The sequence below is a fragment of the Macaca mulatta genome, chromosome 9 (genome assembly GCF_049350105.2).
Source record: "Macaca mulatta isolate MMU2019108-1 chromosome 9, T2T-MMU8v2.0, whole genome shotgun sequence".
Taxonomy (NCBI): domain Eukaryota; kingdom Metazoa; phylum Chordata; class Mammalia; order Primates; family Cercopithecidae; genus Macaca; species Macaca mulatta.
This window is the reverse complement of record NC_133414.1, coordinates 60,334,094-60,354,331: the sequence shown is the minus strand read 5'-3', so window position 1 is coordinate 60,354,331 and position 20,238 is coordinate 60,334,094. Positions and strand designations below refer to the sequence as shown.

Genomic DNA, 20,238 nt, shown 5'->3' with positions numbered 1-20,238 from the left:
CTGCCTCTTCCACGCAGTCTTCAGGTTGCCTAGGCTTTCTTCTGTGGCAGCAAGGTGGCTCCTGGGCAGCTCCTCAGAGCACGTCCTCAGCTTAGCACCATTGGCAGAGAGACAACTTTTTAAACATGTAATAGTCTAGCTATTGGACTGAGTCTCATTGAGCCAACTCGGGTCCCATGACCAGGCTGGGAACATGGCTTCCCCTCTGGAGTTAGAATGTGGTAGTTCCCAAAGGGAGCCAGGGGCTGTGACCAGAATAAGGGAGAAGGAAGGCAAGAAAGTCCACATATCACCCCACCTGCCTCCTCCTGGCTCAGGCTGGTACAGAGCTCATTGGTGCCTTCAGCATTTTGAATGTATTTGTAAATGGCTTTCCACTCAGCCAGTTAATGAACATCTATTATAAACTTACTACATTTCACACCCTGTGCTTAGAGGTAAAATCTGGAGAAGAATAAGCCACAGTCTGATGAAAAGAGTACAGAAAAACATGCTGTTCAGTGCTGTCAGAGGAAACAGAACCAAAGGCAGCCGGGACTTCTGGGTAGAGGAGCATCTGTCTTCCTTGCTGAGTCCATGATTATAGATCACACACAGAATTGGGTTGGTCCTGCCTCTTTTGTGTTTCAGGGAAGTGGAGCTCAGCAGAATTTAATGTGTTAATACAAAAAAAAAAAAAAAAAAAAAAAGACAGTTCAGGGTGAGGAATCTGTCCAAAGTCACCCTCCGCCACATTTTTCTCCATCATTTTTTCTCTTTCACTTTCTTCCTGTACCTGTACCAGTTGTTTTCTAAGAAACAGACATTTACCCTGGGACCTGTTTTCTTTGGGGGAGTAGAATTTACTGGAAATTGGATTTGTGAGTATCTGAGGGAGGGGGTATGGATAGGTGGATTCTTTCTTTTTCTCCATTGACTTTCAGTGGTGTGTCTCTCCACTTTGTGGTTTGGGGCAGGCAGGAAGATCACACATCCAGACAAGCTAGTGAAGGGCCCTGCACTCCTGGCTGATGGGAAGTACTCCCTGGTCACATGAGTGTCTGCTGTCTTTGTTCTGAATTTCTGAGGCCAGCACTAGTTTTCCCTGGGGCTCAGAATTTAAGAGTCAATAATTGGGGTTTTTCTTTGAAGGTGGTTTCCGGGGGGCGAAGGGGACAGGCAATGCACACGCGAGTGACTCTGGCACTTGGCAGACACATATTCGATGGGTGTCTGACGGCGTCTTGACAAATTGCCCAGAGAGCATTGGAGTTAAGGGGCCATGGAACAAGCCTGGCTTGAAAAACATTTTTAGCAGAAACAGAGCAAATTTGGTTCATTCCAGTAAAAGCTTTTACTGTCTCTCTCCTGTACTCACCAGGGAAGGACCCAGGAATGCTGAAGCTGCCCACCAGGCACAGCTTATACCCAAGCTTGTCTTCCTATTCAACGAACCAAACCTCATCGCCTCCAAGATCCCCACCATCATTGGCATCCTGGCCTGTCAGCTAAGGGGCCACTTCAGCACCCAGGACTTGCTCAGGTGCCACACCAACCTGCCCGGGGGAAGAGCAGGGCCCCGGGGATGTTTAAAAAGGGAGGACAGTCCCCAGCTCTCTCCCCATTGTGCTCAACCTTGCATCACTTGGAACCTTCTAGGAATTTTTGTTCAGGGCTGAGAGTTGGGGAAAGGATGGTTTGCTGAAGTCAGGATGGGACAGGCTCATTTCCCCAGCAGGGCTGTGTGTTTACTGTCCCTACTTCTCAGACTCCCCCACTGCAGCCAGATATTCAGGAATTTCCATAAGCACTGCCGTCCTTGCCTGCTGATGACCCAAATGCCTGGCTCCTGCAGACTCCTGAAGGGCAGTCCCAGCCACCAGTGTGTTTCCCCTTCTCTTTCCTTGTCACTATCTGATTGATCTGGCAGAGCCAGAGTTAGCATCTCTGGTGAATCCTGACTGATTGTAGAAGTCTCTGGAAATACACAGCATGCCATGATGATTTCTCACTTGCAGCTGCATGTGGGTGGGTCTGGGTGAAAACACTGGCATATACTCAGTGGACTCAGGTGAGCCCACCTGTGAGCCTGTCCTTCTCTCCCTGTGTGTAAAGGATTGGGCTGTTCGTTGTATATACCCTCAAGCCTTCATCAGTGAATGAGAGGCAGATCTGCGTGGACGGAGCCCTGGACCCTTCCCTGCCTGGTGAGAAGACCTTTGCCAGTTCGAAGGCGGTAGAACGGCCCTCACAGAACCCCTGAGAGGCCCACATTGTGCAGAGGGAGGGGTTGAGCAAGGAAGGGGAAGGCACCCACAGCCTGGCCGTGGTTCCCAAGCAGTGGCGTGTGAGGCTGTCATTTTATGATGAGAGTCAGAAATGAAATAAAATTATGGATTCCTGCTTTGAAATGTGGGACAGTGTTCCAGGCCTCCAGAATAAAATCAGTTCCCTGTAGACCAGCACGTGGGATCCAGGATCCTGCCTCACTTCCTAGTTGAACCCCCACTAACCCTTACTTTCCTGATGAGCCCCAACTCCAGTACTGAAGCACTTGCAGCCCCCCAGGTGACGGCCTGCCCTCTGTCTGTGCTTGGCACGTGCTCTTCACTCGAGGGAAATGCCACCCCTCCCCCACTAGCCTAGCTGTCCCCAGACTCACCAAACAAGATTAAGTCACTTTCTCTGTGTTTCCAAAGCCTCTTGGGGTTACCCTAGTGGACAGATTTGTAATTTGTTTATGTGAGTCTCCCTTTTCGCCTAGCCAGGTGTAGAACTGCAGCTGTGTCTTGTTCAACTTGTTCCCTCTGCTAGGGCAGTGCAATGGCAACAATCACGACCGCTTTGTCCTGGGCCCTGCAGCTCTGCACTGTCCAGGATGACAGCTCCTAAGCCACGTATAGCCGTTTAAATTCAAATTTTAACGAATTAAAATTAAATGCAATTAAAAACTTAATTCCTCACTCACTGTAGCCACATTCTAACTGTTCACTAGCTACCTGAGGCTAGTGGCTACTCTGTTGGACAAGGTAGATATAAAACAGTTTTATCATCACAGAAGAGTCTCCTGAATAGCATTATTTAATCTAGATAAATTATTATCTCTTATCCTTAGATCAAGCCGCAAGAAATTACTATTCCCATTTTGCAGACTAAGAAACTTAGGTTCAATGAGATTAGGAGCTAATTGAAGATGGGGCCAACATCTAAATAGAGAGAAATATGACTCCATTTCTCCAAGCTGCCTCATCAATTCTATTTCTGCAGCATGGGGTGTGTGCCGTGCATTCGTTGTGAAATTACTGGCAACCGAGGGAATGAACAAATGGATAATGGGCCAAGAGTGAACTTATGTAGTCAACCTTCCTTCTCATATGGACTGCATTCTGAAACTTTTACCTAACCAACATATTAAAACATTGTTAATATGTCCTTTCAGGCTTTAATGACTCTTCAGAAGTAAAGTTTCTTCTTCCCCTTGCTCCCTATACCTTTGCTATGATTTGAGTTCTGTTTTTACTGTAGCATAGACATCCAAAAGCCTAGCCTGGGAGCAAGTTGAAAGCAGGAACAAAGAGAACAAAGACCATGGTCTTCAGCACTCCGTTCCTGATTACTTGCATGATATCAGTGCATAGTAGGTGATTATGAAACGCCGCAGCCTATGATAATTTAAAAAATTCTTCTACTGAAAGGTATATTTTCCCTTATTATTTTTAGGATTTTTGTTTTTTGGAGGATGTGCAGCATTGCAGACATCTCTAATTAAAGCAAACTTTAGTAACATTTTCTGAAATTCTTTTTAAGCATTGTGTGGAGGCTAGAATAAAATGCCAAAATTTTGAGTCCCAGCCATGCCACAATTCCGGGGTGAAATAAGCATTTGGTGAATAATGATTGCTTACTGCAGCAAATATTATGTCTCTTTACATCCGTTTTCTCTCAAATCTGAATTCCTTTTTGTAGCTGGAAGCCAAACATCTGGAAAGACAATCTGGCTCAGAAACCAGTTGCTGGAAATGCTGCTCAGTGTAATATCTTCCCCCCAACTTCATCTGTCCTCTGAGTAAGTAGCTCCAGAAAGAGCAATTTGGGAGGAGGTTGCCTCATAGAGGGTGTGGCATTAAACCTTTTCTTAATGAAAAGTTTAGCATCTCTGAGTCTGTTTTCTGCAATGTGTTTCCTGCACTAGTCAGAAAGAAAATTATATTCTCTCTACCCAATGAACCAGACCTTGCCCTAAGATATTCTGATGCAAATATTAAGTGGACATGAGTAACTAGAAACAGATTTGGTATAATTACAATAAACTCCTTTTGTCACCATTGCTATAGTGTAATTGTTGTTGTTTTGGCAGTTGTGACAATTACTGATTTTGATGTCCTGTACTTGGCAGACAATAGAGTGAAGAACTCGTGAGCCTAAATAACATCTATCGAGGAAAAGTCTTGCCAAATTCTTCTGCTATTTACTGTTAGTGAGTTTGTTATTTTTCCAAGTTGGAAAAAGAAGTATCTACCTTCAATTAACTTCTAAAATCATGTGTAATCATAAAGCTGATTCCATTAACTCTCCCCACTGCCTGCCTGCTTTACCTCCAACCTTGTAGTCATTCATTTGACACCTAATTTGTTGAACATCTACTGCATGCCAGACACTGTTCTGAGCTCCTAGGATGCAGTGCTGAGCAAGTCAGCCCGGATCCTTGCTCAGCCTAGTGTGTATGTGCATCTGGGGTTGGGGGTAAAGAGTTATCCCTCAGTAAAGCAGCTTTATAAATAGTGTTTAATAATTTACCAGCCTACAAGTCTTTTCTTTCTTAGAATCAGAACACAGTAGAACTGGAAGATGCCTTGGAAATGAGATAGTCCAGCCTCTTTCTTTTCCATCTTTTTGAAAGGGAATGTAGTGCAGTGCCTAACAGTTGGGCTCTGGCGTCTATACCTTCTGGATTTGAATCCTAGCCCTGTCCCCAGGGACCCAGGGGAGGCTACTTAAGCTCTGTATGCCTCTCTCTACTCATCTGCATGACAATAAAAAATGTATTATGTTGGTGAAAATGTAATTGTGTTTTTTCCATTACTTTTAATGCCAAAAACCACCAATATTTTTGCATTGACCTAATACTTTCAATAGATGACTATAGTGAGGATGAAATGAATTAATACATAGATAATCCTGAGAACGGTGCCTGGAATACTGTAAATTCTCTGTAAACTAACTGCTATTATGGCCATCTCCTTCATCATCACCATCACCACCATCACCACTACCATCATCACCATCATCACCACAACATTAATCACCACCACCACCATCAACATCATCACCACCATCAACATCAGCACCACCATCATCAGCACCACCATCATCATCACCACTGTCACCACGACCACCATCAACATCATCACCACCATCATCAACATTATCACTGTCACTACCACTACCACTATCATCATCATCATCACCACCACCATCAACATCATCACCATCACCACATTAATCACTATCACCACCACCACCATCAACATCATCACCACCATCATCAACATCACCACCACCATCAGCAACATCATCACTGTCACCACCACCACCATCAACATCATCACCATTGCCACCACCATCACCACAACATTAATCACCATTACCACCACCACCATCAACATCATCACCATCATAATCATCATAATCACTGAGGAAAATGATCAGAGCACATCAAGAGCTCTGCCAAAGTCATCCAGTTGCTAAACATCAGAGGCAGGGCTAGAAAAGAGGACAGTCTCTTCTCTTCACTCCTAGTCCAGTACTCATTTCAGTGGATACCAGCCAGATTCTCACTATGCCTAGTGTGTCAGCTGAGAACACAGGTGGAGCCTTCACTGGCTCCCAGAAGTCTGGGTCCTTCGCTGAGTCCATTGTCTTTGCTGGATTGGCCACCCATCTCCCTGCCCTCCTGTTTCATCCAGTTCCCATCAGCAAGTCTGTATTCTCCAGACTCATCATTTTTGAAAGTGACAGTTAATCATGGGGTTTTATTGTGCTAAAACTGATAAAAAATGCACAAATATTGGACTATTCCATTTAGGTAAATTTTGACCAGTGTGTCTAAAAAGGGAGATGAATATTCATTATGTGTTTTATGTGACTACATTGATGGTAATTAAATTAGATGGGTGGCTAGTCATCTACTGTGTAAGTATGAATAGTAGTTATGTAGGGCTATTAAGGGGCATGCACATTTTTACATATATTAATACAGTTTCCAATTGCTTCAGAATGCTGTGGCCAACTTACACTGCAACCATTAATAGACAAATGCTTCACTTGCACAACAGTCTTGCCAGCATTTCATTTTACCATTCTTTTTAAATATAATAAATAATAAGTGATGTTAACCTTAACTTGCCTCTCCTTGGTGACTTGTAAGGCTGGACACTTCATATTTTCTGGACATGTCACTCGCTCATGGACTGAGAGATCATTATTGCATTTATTAATCCCCCAGGTCAAAGGAAGAGATGTTTCTGAAACTGGGGCCCGACTGGTTCCTGCTGCTTCTCCAGGGCCACCTGCATGCCAGCACCACTGTGCTGGCATTGAAGCTGCTGCTGCACTTTCTGGCAAGCCCCTCCCTCCGCACACGGTTTAGAGATGGCCTATGTGCAGGATCCTGGGTAGAACACAGCACTGAGGGCGTGGACATTGTAATGGGTGAGCATGTGACTGTCACCAGGAAGTGGGGCACCACCTAGTCCTGGGATGTGTATGAGGACCAAGACAGGCCCCTTCTCATTTGAGACCATCACAGCTCTGTGCAGCAGGATCACCTTGAGCCCTGACTCCAAGGGCTCATCCTCAGATCTCAGTTCAAATGCCACTTCCTCCGGGAGATGAGGGGTCTCCCTGAATTGGGCACCTCTGTTATATGATCTCTGCCCTTATTATTTTTCTCTGTAGTGCTTAACAAAATTCATAAGTATTTGAGTATTTAATTGCTTAATGTCTGTCCCTGTCACTACAATACAAGCTTCATGAGTGCCTGGAATTCTGTCTATTTGGTTGAAACCCTACACGCTTGTTGCCTAATTCAAAGCTGCCCTGTTGCCTCCTACATGGTGGGCAGCAAGTATGTTTTTGAGTGAGTGAATGAGCATGTCAGGAACAGGGAAGGGAATTACTGTTGAACGCTTTCTTGCTCACATCTGTGTGTGAATATATTTTATCATCCAGCATTTCTATGGGATGGGTGGGTGGCCAGGTGTTCCCTTGTGTATCCAGGCCCCACCTTGACCAGCAGCTGTTCTCAGCTGACTTTTGTGCCCTGTTTGCCTAATCAATAGACAACCTGAAGAGCCACCCGCCACTGCCTGAGCAGAGCCCATGCCTGCTTCCTGGGTTCCGTGTCCTGAATGACTTTCTGGCCCACCACATCCACATTCCAGAGGTCTACCTCATCGTGTCCACCTTCTTCTTGCAGACGCCACTCACAGAGCTGACGGACAGGCCCAAAGTAGGTGTTCAGAGCACCCACGGAGTGACACACTTGGTTTTCTGATTCCACATGACTAAGGCCGGTTGCCAAGACCCTCTGCACTTACCTCCCTCTGCTTCTTCCAGCTCAGATGGGGTGCTGGCCTGCTTCCCTCCCTAGCAGCCCACACCCTTGTACAGCCCTTCAAATGCTTTCCTTCCAGGCCCTTGACTTCCTCGGCCTCTGCTCCCATCCTTCCTCCCAGCAAGCCTCTGATTTGGATCAGTTCTATTTTAAAACCTTCCTTTTGGGCACAGCTAGGGGAATGACATGATGCTGGGGTGGCCCTGCCCCAGCACCCCAGCCCCTGATCCTCAACCACCCACTTAGGTCATCACCTTCTTGCCCCTGTTGCTAGGACAGGGAGACTTTTCAAGGCTGGTCATGGATTCCTTCAGCTTCTTCCTTGGGTGACCTCACCCCATAGTTTCCCTCCCTCCCTCCCTCCCTTCCTTCCTTCCTTCTTTCCTTCCTTCCTTTTTTTTTTGTCTTTTGAGACAGAGTCTCACTGTGTCACCTTGGGAAAGCGCATTGGTGTGATCTCGGTTCACTGCAACCTCTGCCTTCTGGATTCAAGCGATTCTCTTGCCTCAGCTTCCCAAGTAGCTGGGATTACAGGCACCCACCACCTTGCCTGGTAAATTTTTGTGTTTTTAGTAGAGATGTAGTTTTGCCAAGTTGGCCAGGCTGGTCTCGAACTCCTGACCTCAGGTGATCCACCCACCTTGGCCTCCCAAAGAGCTGGGATTACAGGTGTGAGCCACCACACCCGGACCCCTTTCTTCCTTTTGTATTTTCAGTTTTTCCTTTTCTATCAATCCGTTCCTCATAAGCCATAATTATGCTCAGCTGCATCCCACCTAAAACCAGAGGCTGCCCCTTGATAACACTCCTGACCAACTGCTGCCTATTGGTCACTTTCCTGTCCTTCCTTGGCCACATTTCTCCAAAGAAGACTCTGTACTCACTGTATGCACCTTCTCCCTTGCACTAAATTCAGGTGACTTTCACACCTGCAGCATCAGGGTCAGACTTCATAGCTGTCACCAAGCTACCTCATCTCTGACTGCCTGATGTAGCTTTCCAACCCAGCTGCAATTCACCTGCCCTCAGCTGTGACTCTCCTAAATCATCTCCAGTAAGACCAGCTGCTCTGTGCTCACCCGCACTGCTGCCCTTACTCACTCCTCTTTCCCACCATCGTCTGCCTGGGGAGAGTGTCCTCCCTTAGCACTCAGCTTAGATGCTACTTCCTACTTAGACCCCCAGAGAGAGGAGACCATTTCCTCCTTTGTGCCTCAGTGTAGTTTACCCTATATGGGTGGCACCAACACAAATGTGTGCCTGCCTTCTTAGAAACTGAGCCCCTAAAAAGCGGGCCCACCTTTCACTCAACTTCCTGGAACCTGACAAATAGCCAGCTTGGAAACTGTTTCTTGGTCTTAATCGAGTTGAGTTGAACTGAACTGAATTGAAATATGGGAGGGGCGTGGCTTTGCAAAGAGCAGGTTAAAAAATCTACTCCTTTTGAATATCTTTATAGTTGACAAATCTAAATCTTGACATATGCTAATGGCATTGTAGATTACACTTCAAAATAAAGTTTTTAATATGCTTTACTAAGGTCATTGAGACCCTGAGTTTTTATTTCGCTAACATATCTCAGGAAACAGATGTCTGCTAAGTGTTGGAACCTGTGATAGATGTTTTACATATTTTATTTTGCTTGATATTTAAACAATCCCATGGGGTAGATAATGTAATTCTCATTTCACAGAGAAGGAAACTGAACTGCCAAGAAGCTCAATAGCTTGCCTGAGCTCAGCTATTAAAAAGTCAGAGTCAGGCCATCCTGATTCTAAACCCTGGGTTTAGAATCTCTCTAAACCTCTACATGCCGAAGTTTCCCCTGAAACCTTTGAATTCTTTATACAACGTATATAATCTAATTTATAAAAGTTAATTAAAGTTGATTAGCATGCTGACTTATGATGTCAGACCAAAATAACTGAACTAGATGCCAGTCTCTAGGAGGTCTTCAGCACTTTCTTAGAGGTGCTTTTTCCCTTATGCACCATCTAGTGGGGTGAAATTATTCCTATGGATCAACCACCTAGGCTGCTACTGTGCTCTTTTGCTTTTCCCACTGGGGACCCCCCTGGAAACATGTGAACTGGCTGCAAAGCTGGTTCTCTTGGTGAGTAGCAGTAGGTCTGCTTACAGCCCCTGCCTCCTCTTCCAGGACAGCCTTGATGCCATGCTTCAGTGGCTCCTGCAGAGGCACCACCAGGAAGAAGTCCTCCAGGCTGGGCTGTGCACAGAAGGTGCCTTGCTGCTCCTGGAAATGCTGAAAGCCACCATGAGCCAGGTGAGACCCATTCCCCACATGCTGCCCCAAGGAGGTTCTGATGGGAAGACCAGTTTGGAAGGGTCACCTTGACTTTTCTCCTACCATCTTCCCACTAATGCCAGTAATTAGCTAGATCCTGTAGAAGAGGTGAGGTAGGTTCCTAGAGGTGACTCAGGGGCACAACTGGAAACCCAGCCTATAGGTCTCTGAGCTTTATGTGCTCTTGCAGGTGATACCTGTTTATCATTTGTTTAAGCATTGGGGTTCTTCATTGGGAGATTTATTGCCTTCAGTCAAAGGGAACATTTCTTAGCAGGAGGAGGGGCCTTTCCTCTCAATGAGTCCATCTCCTTGCTCATGAGTGACTTGGGGAAGGGACCTGACTTAGTGAAGGCAGATGGCCGCCAGCTGCAGGCAGGGCATGGAGAGGCTTCTGGAGTGAGAAGCTTTTAATTTGAGCCTTCAAGGTCCAGTAGAGGTGGGTGGTGAGCAGAAGAGTTATTTTAGACATGGGGTGGAGGCCATGTGACTTGTGAACAGGAATAATTAATGGTGAGCCAGGTCAGGAAGGGTTTCCAGAAGAGGCGGAAAAATTCTGACCTCATCCTGTAGGCACCAAAGGCAATTGGAGGCTTAATTGTATGGGGAAACTTACTGCTTTTGTAAAATGATACATGATTACCTTTAACATTTAAACAAAAGGGAAAAACAGAAAGTAAACAAAAGGGAAAAACAGAAAGTAAACAACACCCACCTGACATACATCCACCCAAAAATGAGCACTGTGAATTTGGTGGAATCTTTCCAGACGCTTCTCCAAGATTCAACCATATCCTCACAGAGGATGAGACCACATGCAACCCTTTTGCCTTTTTTCCTCAGTATTTGTGGACCTCTTCTCAGGCAAATAAAATTTAAAAAAATGGAGATCATTTGTATTTGTAATAGAAATTTATGTTGTTTTACAGAGTGTTCTTCATAATGAACTTGCTTAAACAAATTATCTTTCTTTCTATCTTGATGACCTCCTTAGTGTGTATTCTAGGATGTGGTATAGCAGGTCAAAATGTGCCTTCATGCATTTTCTTTTGGATGTGCTTCTCAGAAAGATTGAATTAGTCATTATGCACACACATCCCACCAGTGAATATCTAACTCATCTTGTACAGAAGGCTCAGCCCCATCCTCACAGCCTCAACATCATGGCCAAACTGATGATGGCTTCATAGTTGAGTTCTTTTGCATTTATTATTAGTGAGGTTGAAACCATTTTTCATATGTTTATTAGTTATCTTTATTTATTTTCCTCTCTCTCTATTTTGCTGTCAATTGCCTGATTATGTCTTTTGCCAGTTTTTCTGGGTGTGTGGGATTATGCTGAAAAAGTAGAGATCCCACTTTTTGCCCTTTTTGAAACAAGTTTTTTTTTTTCTTTTTTGAGACAGGGTGTTGCTCTGTTGCCCAGGCTGGAGTGCAGTGGTGTGATTTCAGCTCACTGTAGCCTCCGCTTCTCAGGCTCAAATGATCCTCCCACTTCAGCCACCCGAGTAGCGGAGACCACAGGCGTGAACCACCATGCCCAGCTAATTTTTGTATTTTTGTAGAGACGGGATTTCATCATGTTGGCCAGGCTCAGAAGTGTTTTTATTGCTATTATTAGATACCCTTTTAGTACACAATTCGATCATCCTATGCTTTTTTTTTTCTTGTAGCCAGTTTCCTATGATGAATTACATCAATAGATTTCTTTGTATTCTTGTGAAGACCTCATTTAGTCACTCTGTCTTTATTCTGTTTGTATTTTCTTTCTTTTTTTTTTGACGGAGTCTCACTGTCGCTCTGACTGGAGTGCAGTGGCACTATCTTGGCTCACTGCAACCTCTGCCTCCTGGGTTCAAATGATTCTCCTGCCTCAGCCTCCTGAGTAGCTGGGATTACAGGCATGCACCACCACCACGCCTGGCTAATTTTTGTATTTTTAGTAGAGATGAGGTTTCACCCTGTTGGTCAGGCTGGTCTTGAACTCCTGACCTCATGATCCACCCACCTCAGCCTCCCAAAGTGCTGGGATTACAGGCGTGAGCCACCATGCCTAGCCTCTGTTTGTATTTTCTTTATGATTTCATGCATCCTTATAAATGATATTAGCCTGCAGTTTACTTTTTGTTATATATTTTTCAGGTTTTTACATCAGTATTATGCTAATATTATATAAAAAAGACTTCTTTCTTTGTATTCAGCGAGATGTTAAATCCATGATTTTTGTCTTATTTTAAGTGTTCCTATGAAATTGCCTGGACCTAAATTTGTCCCATTATTATTGGCTTGTTTAGGCTTTTAAATGTCTTCTTGACCTAGTTTAGTTAACTGATATTTTAAAATAATTTCCCATTCATTTAATTTGCACAAATGGTCTCCTATAACTCATGTCATTTTCTGTGTGATTGTTTCTCCCTTCGTATTCTCAGTTTGTGTCCTGCTCTCTCCTTCTCGGCCTCTCTTGTGACTTAGGAGTTGAAGGCTTGTGGACTTAAATAAATAACCAGCTCTTGGGTACATTTATCAGTCTCCTGATTTTATTTCTGTCAATTTCTAAGATTTTCATTTTGGCATCTTCATTTTTTGTTATGTTCGGGAATTTCTGTGATTGCAATTTTAAAGATCTATTTGATTCACATTTGTTAATGTCCATGTGGTGGAGATTTTTGGGTTGTAAAATTTTGTTCTCTATTTCTAATTATGTTTTTGCCCTGCTGAGATCATGTGATCTGTATATTTTTCATCTTTGAGAAATTTATTCATGGTTTTATTGTAGGCCTAATGAGCAATTAATTTAGGAGTGTCTGAAAAGATGTATATTTTCTGTATGGAGCATAAGGAATCTGTTACCTATTTAATCAAGTAATGTTATTCAAAATAAAGTAAACAAAAGGAATCACATGCAAGCATTTAAAACAAAGAAAATATGTAATATGCTGAGAGAAGTAAAGATATAAGACCAAATATGTACATCTTAACAGCAAACATAAAAAGGTTAAATTTCTATATTAAAGATGTGAATTTTAGACTTGGTGAAAAACAAGACTCAGCCTTCTAGGATATAACATGTATGTATATACAGCAATAACAAAGTTACTTAGTGAATTTGGTACAATCAAGATCTGTGTCAGGAAAGCATCATCTACCCAATACAGTAGACAAGTATCAAAAATAAAACACAGGAACTTAAAAGATAAGAGAAAAAGGCTAGAGGTAAACATAGAACCTACTTCAGAGGGTTGTTGCGGGGGTGAGAAGAGGCATATGTATGAAGCCCTTACAACATCTGCACATTTTAAACCCTTCCACAATTAACGTTAGTGTCTGGTGCTGATCTGAAGTCTTAATGTGTCTTGTTGAAAGTCTCAGGAAGGAGTCTTCTCCCTAGACCTCAGCTCCTCTGGTTAGGGAGGCAGCCCCCATCATGCTGCCCTGCACCACCTCTCACCAAGTGTGCCTCAGCCCCTGGCAGGTTCTGAGGATGGCGCCTGGGCACAGACGTTCCCAACCAGCGTGCTGCAGTTCCTCAGCCTCGTGCACCGCACCTACCCCCAGGACCCGGCGTGGCGAGCCCCGGAGTTCCTCCAGACCTTGGCCATAGCCACCTTCCCCCTGGGAGCCCAAAAGGTAGGACATGTTGCTGCCCTACCCAGAGAGAGCAGGTGTAAGCATCATTATCCTTCAAGGGCAAAGGGCAAAATCCCTCCCCACCCCCCTAAAATTAAAATACATTTTAAGGCAACTTGAGGGGAACATTGAATAAGCAGCTTGGGTAATCTTCCTTTTTTGGGTGAGATACACCTCGAGGTCATTTTCAGCTCTGAGATTCAATACTTTTTTTGAGCTGTTAAGAATCTCAGTAACGAGAAGTCTAATGGCAGATAAAGTCCATTCTCTGTGCCATACACAGGCACTGACAAGGGGAGACAGTGAATCTCATTCCAGGAAGCCTGCTACTGTGCACCATATGGGGGAGGGCAGTCCTGGGAGGGCATCCTGCAAGAACTTTTGCTCTCGGGACCCTCGTCCCACTTGCAGTCCCCTGGGCCATGACTTGTGTGCCCTTCTAGGCAGTGGGTTTGCAGAGGCCCAACTTAGAGCCAGGCAAGTCAAGGGGAGGGCAGAGCCTGATTTAAGGATGAAGTCTTGAGTCTTATGCTCTGGTGGTTAGAGAAGGAGCTATGGGAAGACATGTGAATTTGGGGGCTCCAGCTAGGCCCAGCAGGTCAAGGGTTGGCTGAGTCAGGGCCATGTGGGACTCAGGTAAGCTAAGAGCTCCTGGGAGCTGAGAGGCGAGAAGCAGGTGAGGACTAAAGAAGAAGGTCAGGTATGGAAGAAGGAAGGGCAGAAATTCACACAACCACCTCCACTCTGGTGGATTAGGAAGTGAAGACCCAGTGAGGGCAAGCAAGCTAACTGTGTCTTCCTGCAAGTTGCCAACTGTAGCTAAAGGAGCATATTTGAAAGGTGAACAATGCTACATAGGGGGGTTTATAATCCATGTCAAGTGCAATGCCGGGCCTGGAGTGGTTGCTCCATAAACATTTGCTAAATGCCCAAATGAATGAGCAACATGCTCTCTTAGCTAACCTTTTCCAGAAGCATACCCATGGCGACAGCCTCCATCTCCTGAAACCGGTGCTTTAGAGAACCTGAACTGCCACCTGATGAAGGTGGTGTCTGAGAGGGAAAGCTGAGATTCAGAGAGGCAAAACAGTGCTCACCAGTTTCCTCCAGGCTTACTGAGGGTCACAAAACCCATCTCCCAGATTGACTGGAAGAGTGAAATGTACTGAACATCATGCGATTAACAAGTGACAGAGCCAGGGTTTAAATCTCACTCTTACCCTAAAGCCTTGTCCTTTTCATTACAGTCAGTTTAAAATAAAATTAAATGGCCAAATAAACTTTAAAAGTAATTGGTTTTAATAAAAAGACTAAATATAAAGACCAGAAGTTTCATAAAAAGATAACATAATTTTGAAATAGTTTTATGAGTGTATATCAAGTAACTTACTAAAAAGTAAGATAAAAAACAAAGCAAACAATAGTGAAGGAATGCAGCGCTGGTTGTAGGAGAGAGGGGGATAGGACCCGCAGCCAGAGGTGCAGGCAGCCTGGCCAGGGAGGGAGCAAGGGCGAGCCTACAGGCTGCCCCTTGACACTTCCCTGGGCGGGTTTTCTGCAGGGGTCCAGAGGCCTAACATTCTCTATGCAGATACCCAGCTCAGCCCCCATGCCCAAGGGTCAGGCTCACCATCTGCTGAGTTGGGGTTCCAGCCGAGTGCCCCCGCCAGCAGCCCAGGTGCATACTCTGACCCAGGGCTCCTGCTCCCCATGGTCAGCAGTTCCTGCCCAGGGGAGGGTCTGGCCCAGAGTCACATCCCCAGCTGACCGCAGGCGAGGTCAGGCTTTTGCCTTGAGGCTTCTGGCTCTAATTCCAAGGTGCACCTCCCAGCCATCTTTGCCTTTTGCAGCTCCAAGTCAGCTGTGCCAAGGCTTTTGTTGTATAGAAAACATACCAGACCCTCTTCATGCAGAAGGCTGGTGGCCAAAGGCTTGGATTTGCTGTGAATTTATATGGCATCTTTCCAATCAAGGCCACACGGAGCTAATTAATGCAGTCACTACCTCCCTAGGTGCCATTAAATTCATTTTATGGCTTAATTAAGAATGGCCGCATTAATTTTATGAATGAGCAAAGGGAGGTGCTAACAGATGAATGCGCAGGAGAAGTTCATGGGCTGGGAGTCAGGAGTCCCTGGCCGCGTGTCCTTGGGTGTGTCATTCGGCCTCCAGCATCTTTGTGTCCTCCTGGACGTATCTGGGGTAATGACCCCTGTCTTACTGATCTCCCAACATTTTATAAATATAAAACAAAGGAGTGGATGCCAAAGCACTTCAGGAATTAGAGGAAAGAACTCTTTGTAGTCCCACTTCTCCACCGTTCTTGCCTGGGGAGCCTGTCTGTGGGCATCAGCAGACTGGGCAGGAAGTAGAGGTGAGCTCCCCATCACAAGATGGGCACTGACTCTCTCTGATTGTCTACCAGGGGCTGGGCATTGCCACGTTCATTATTCTCTCATGCCATTCTCCCAGATCCGGTGTCAGATGGTTTTTATTGTCTCTATTTAACCGATGGGGAGCTGTGGCTTGGAGATGTGAAGCAGCTTGCTCCTGGCACATTCCGGAGTTCATCATGAACACTGCAGGCCTCTCTGACTCTATGGTTTAGCTTGTTTGCACAACACTTGGCATCTCATGTTCTCAAACTGCAGCAGGCCACCTTATGAGCAGCTGGACCCTGGGCAAATCGCTTTCCTGTGCAGAGCCTCAATTTCCATACATGTCACTGGGCATGACAATAATCCTGCCACGCACATGGCACAGGTTGGTGGGAAAGAGATTGAGGCAGGGCAGGCCACTCATGTTGGGGTTCTCTTGTCTTTGAGGAGGCTGGAACTGAGTCCACCCGGAACACCAGCAGTCCTGAGGCTGCAGCTGAAGGCGACAGCACAGTGGAGGGTCTCCAGGCTCCCACCGAGACACATCCCGCCCGGAGGCAGCTAAGGGAGTTCTCGCAGCTCCTCTTGAGGGAGCTTCTGCTTGGAGCCCCCAGCCCCAAGCAGTGGCTGCCCCTGGAGGTGCTCTTGGAGGTGGGTTGGAAAAGGTGACGTTGGGCTCTGTGCTGTGGAGGCTGCTGGGATACAGGCACTGCAAGGGCAGGATGCACCCAGGGAGACAGAGGGCCTGGGGGCCACAGCGAGTGAAGGGGAATCTGTGAACCATGGGCCCCAAAAGAGCAACAGGTGATAGAGGAGTGAGCGCAGGGTCCCTAGAAGCAGAGCCAGAGGTGGAAGTTTTGTGTAAGTGAGTTATTGGCCAGTGGGTTGGAGGGGGTGTTCTCAGGAGAAGCGGGGAGAGAGACAGAGGGGCAGGAGGTGAAGCTAGCCCAGAGGTGGTCCCAGCTGGAGCCTGGCCCAACGGGGGTTCTGGGTTGCTCTCTGCCTCTCAGGGCTGGCCCGACCTGCAGCACCTGACAGGTAGCCGTGGGCTATGGGCTCCCCCGACTTGCCTCCTTACCCTCGGAAATGGGCGTTGCTTCCTGGACGAGGCAGCCTGGTCACAGAGGGTGGTCCCCCAGAGAAGGGGCAGTTGTAAGCAGCCCACACTGGTGGCAGATGTGGCCTAAATGCCCCAGCCAGGCTAGGGAGGTGGTGGGCACCGGGTGGACACGATGGCCCTGTGGTTGTTGTCTCAGTCCCGGGCTGTGCTTCCAGGCTTCTCCAGACCACGCCACCAGCCAACAGAAGCGAGACTTCCAGTCCAAGATCCTGCTTTCTGCTATGGAAATATTCCACATGACAAGTAGAGGTGACGCAGCGATGCTCAGAGGTGAGTGGGGCAACTAGTCCTCCCTATTCATGACATGAGGCTGCTGACAGCGGAGGGGAAACCAGCATGCTGGCCGGGAGCTGACCCTAGCTGTGGGATGCTGCCTCCCCCTGGCATCAGTCCCTCCAGGCATCATCAACAATAACTCCCTGGCTCCTGCCTTGGGGCCCAGTGGAGGGGTACTTGCTACTTTCCATGACACCCTTGTCCATGCCACTTACAGACAGAAAGCCCTCTTGTCCCCTGAGCAAAAATTGGCTCTCCTATAGCCTCAGTAGAAATGCAGCCTCTTCCCATAATGGAAGCCAAGATACCGGAGTTTAACCTTCCGTGCTCAGCATCCTGCCTGGGTACAGGATAGGAGCACAGTTGATGTTTCTTAAACAATGAACCTGGATGAAGACGCTGCCATGCCCCTTCAGAGCTTAAAATTGAAGTTTCATTCAAAAAACTTGGTTCCAGGACAGCTGTACCTTTTCGACAAGCCTAAACAAAAGCCTTTTCTGTGGTTCCCAAGCCACAGGAATCCCTAGGAACATGAGTTCTCCCCTGGACTTCTCCTTGCCTCCCACTCAGAAGCCCTGACTTCATGATCTTTCTCATGGAGAGACTGGAATGCAGGAGAGTAGCAGGGTGGTGAATTGTGGTTTTGGCAACCCCAGTTCTGGACTTGGCTCTGCCACTGGACAGTTATGCGACTCTAGTCAGGTGTCTGGACCCGTGAGTGAGGACAACAGTCGTGGTGAACTCACAGGGTTGTGCTAGGGGTTAGCTAAGATCATCACACACATGGCTGAGCACAGTGCCTGCTGTGCTGGTGAGCATAAACGGATATTGACAGTATGGCTTTATCCTCTGCCCAGTGTAGCAGCAGGGCCCCTGGTCATCATGATGCCTGCTCATTTGTCTCAGGCAGCACATTCTTCCCCGTCCTCCAAAAAGCCACAGGAAGAAATGCTTCCCCTTGCTTGCTTTCTCACCACTTGGTTTATGTCACTGACCAGATTACTCAAGATCTGTTCACTTTGATTAAATGTGTGTGTATTGGGCACCTCCTCAGTACAAGACTCCATCTTTGGAGCCATGGGGTAAACGGAGGTAAATAAGATGCAGTTGGTCACCACAAGGGGCTTGGAGACTGTCATGGAGAGAAGTCCATTTAGACTCTCACCTCCACCTGTCCCCTCACTCCACAGACAGCAAAGAGCCTCAGCCAAGTGCAGAAGCTGCTGCTGCCCCTTCACTTGCCAACATCTCCTGCTTCACCCAGAAGCTGGTGGAGAAGCTGTACAGTGGGATGTTCTCAGCAGACCCCAGGCATATCCTCCTCTTCATCCTGGAGCACATCATGGTGGTAAGAGCTGTTCACTGACCAGGTGTCCATGTGGATCTGAATGATGTGCTCCTGGCTGTTGTCCAGTTGGTCCCACTGGATCTGCCCTCCCTCCCTGGAGTAGAATCTGAGCCAGGTGGGAGGAAGTGGGAGGCCCTTTAGGCCCAGGTAGTACCTGGAGACTACTGCAAGTCCTGCAGGGTTCTTACCTCAGGCCACCTGAGCCCAGTCCCAGGGACTGGAAGCCTCAGCTCCCTGCACTTGCACCTGAGCTCTGTAAACTCCTAAAACCTGCTTCCTTCCCTTTGCGTTTGTATTGGGATTGTTGGTTCAACCTTAATTGTTGTTATTCCTCCTCAACTAAGAAAGGGCCACAAAGGCCTTTGTCTCCGCAAGACCTATTTTATTTTCTTCCTTAGTACTAACTCTGTCTGTTGTATTTGTGCCTTCCTGCAGTGGAGACAGGCATCTATTTTAACCTTGTCTTTTTATTCTTGCCTGTGCCCCCCCCTTTTTTTTCCAGATAAACAGGTATAACCACATACCTACCTGTACAAATGCATGCCTGTAGGGCCACTATTGAATGTAGGTGTGTGTATGTGCACGCATATACACACAGAGAGAATTGTACAATCTCAAAATTCTAGCATCAAAAGAGACCATTTTTTTTAGATCTCAGCCCCATTACAAGCTGGAGACTTCCTGACAAGCCTCCATACAACCTTTGCTCAAACCCTCCCTGTGATGGGGAACCCACTAAAGTTCAGGTTGTCCCACCCAGGGGGACGTCTGTGATTCTTAGAAAGAGCTTTCTCTTATCAAGTTGGGATCTACCTCCAGCAGCTCCTGCCAGCAGTCCTGGGTATGCTCTCTGCAGCAGAACTAGGAGGACTACTCTCCTTCCTCTTCACATCTCATAGAGAGTGAAATTGGCTCCCAGCACCCGTCTGACTGCAGAGTCACCCACAGACCCCAGGACGGGGCCTCTGCACAGTTTCTAGAGTCATCTTCACTTGTCTGATGAGCAGGTCCAGGTAAACCTGGAAAGACTTGAATTCAAAGGCTTCTTAAGGAACAACTCCAAGAGAGGAGAAATAGCCCTGCCCTTGTCAGCTCTGTGAGGGTTAAAATCAGATTCCTGGCAAGTTGTGTTGTAAATGGAAAGAAGTTGCTGAGCTCCCTATGGCTAAAGCATGGACTCCCATGCTTTATTCCAAAACATAGGTGCCAGTGGGGGCCATGGTGCCTTCAGGGGGACCGGGCCCGAGGGCTCAGCTCCCCACATATCCACCGGCCTCCTCTCCTGCTGGCTGTCTGTGATGTCTGCCCCTCTTAACCTCAGTTCGAGACCCATCTGAGGAGCAGGAGAGGACCATGATAAAGAAATGAATCCCAAACCCCAACAGGTTTACACAGACCTTCACTTCATGAGTAGAAACATTGCGTTACCCGTGAAATTCTAAGGGAGTATCCTATAACAAATTCATTTTCTATCGGACTGAAAAACTTTGTGCATACTCTTTGTATTATAGATTCTTTTCATGGAAGCCAGACAAATGTTTGGAGATGTATGGACTAGTCCATGCTAAGGCTACAAATCAGGGTCTTCTG

At 46.6% G+C, this 20,238-nt stretch overlaps 1 protein-coding gene across 9 annotated transcripts in view; it reads left to right on the top strand.

Moving 5' to 3' along the window:
• The window catches only part of WDFY4 (WDFY family member 4), a 295,693-nt gene that overhangs the window by 118,484 nt on the left and 156,971 nt on the right, over positions 1-20,238 (top strand). For 6 of the 9 annotated variants that reach the window (XM_077945550.1, XM_015146992.3, XM_077945546.1 and 3 more), the window contains 10 exons: positions 1,361-1,522; positions 2,095-2,186; positions 3,946-4,045; positions 6,485-6,690; positions 7,320-7,489; positions 9,753-9,878; positions 13,362-13,526; positions 16,352-16,555; positions 17,180-17,294; positions 18,491-18,648. In XM_077945550.1, the coding sequence (XP_077801676.1) occupies positions 1,361-1,522; positions 2,095-2,186; positions 3,946-4,045; positions 6,485-6,690; positions 7,320-7,489; positions 9,753-9,878; positions 13,362-13,526; positions 16,352-16,555; positions 17,180-17,294; positions 18,491-18,648 (1,498 nt within the window). Of the gene's footprint in view, positions 1-1,360; positions 1,523-2,094; positions 2,187-3,945; positions 4,050-6,484; positions 6,691-7,319; positions 7,490-9,752; positions 9,879-13,361; positions 13,527-16,351; positions 16,556-17,179; positions 17,295-18,490; positions 18,649-20,238 lie in introns of those variants that run through there. The other 3 variants (XM_077945551.1, XM_077945549.1, XM_077945552.1) reach the window with 2 other exon arrangements.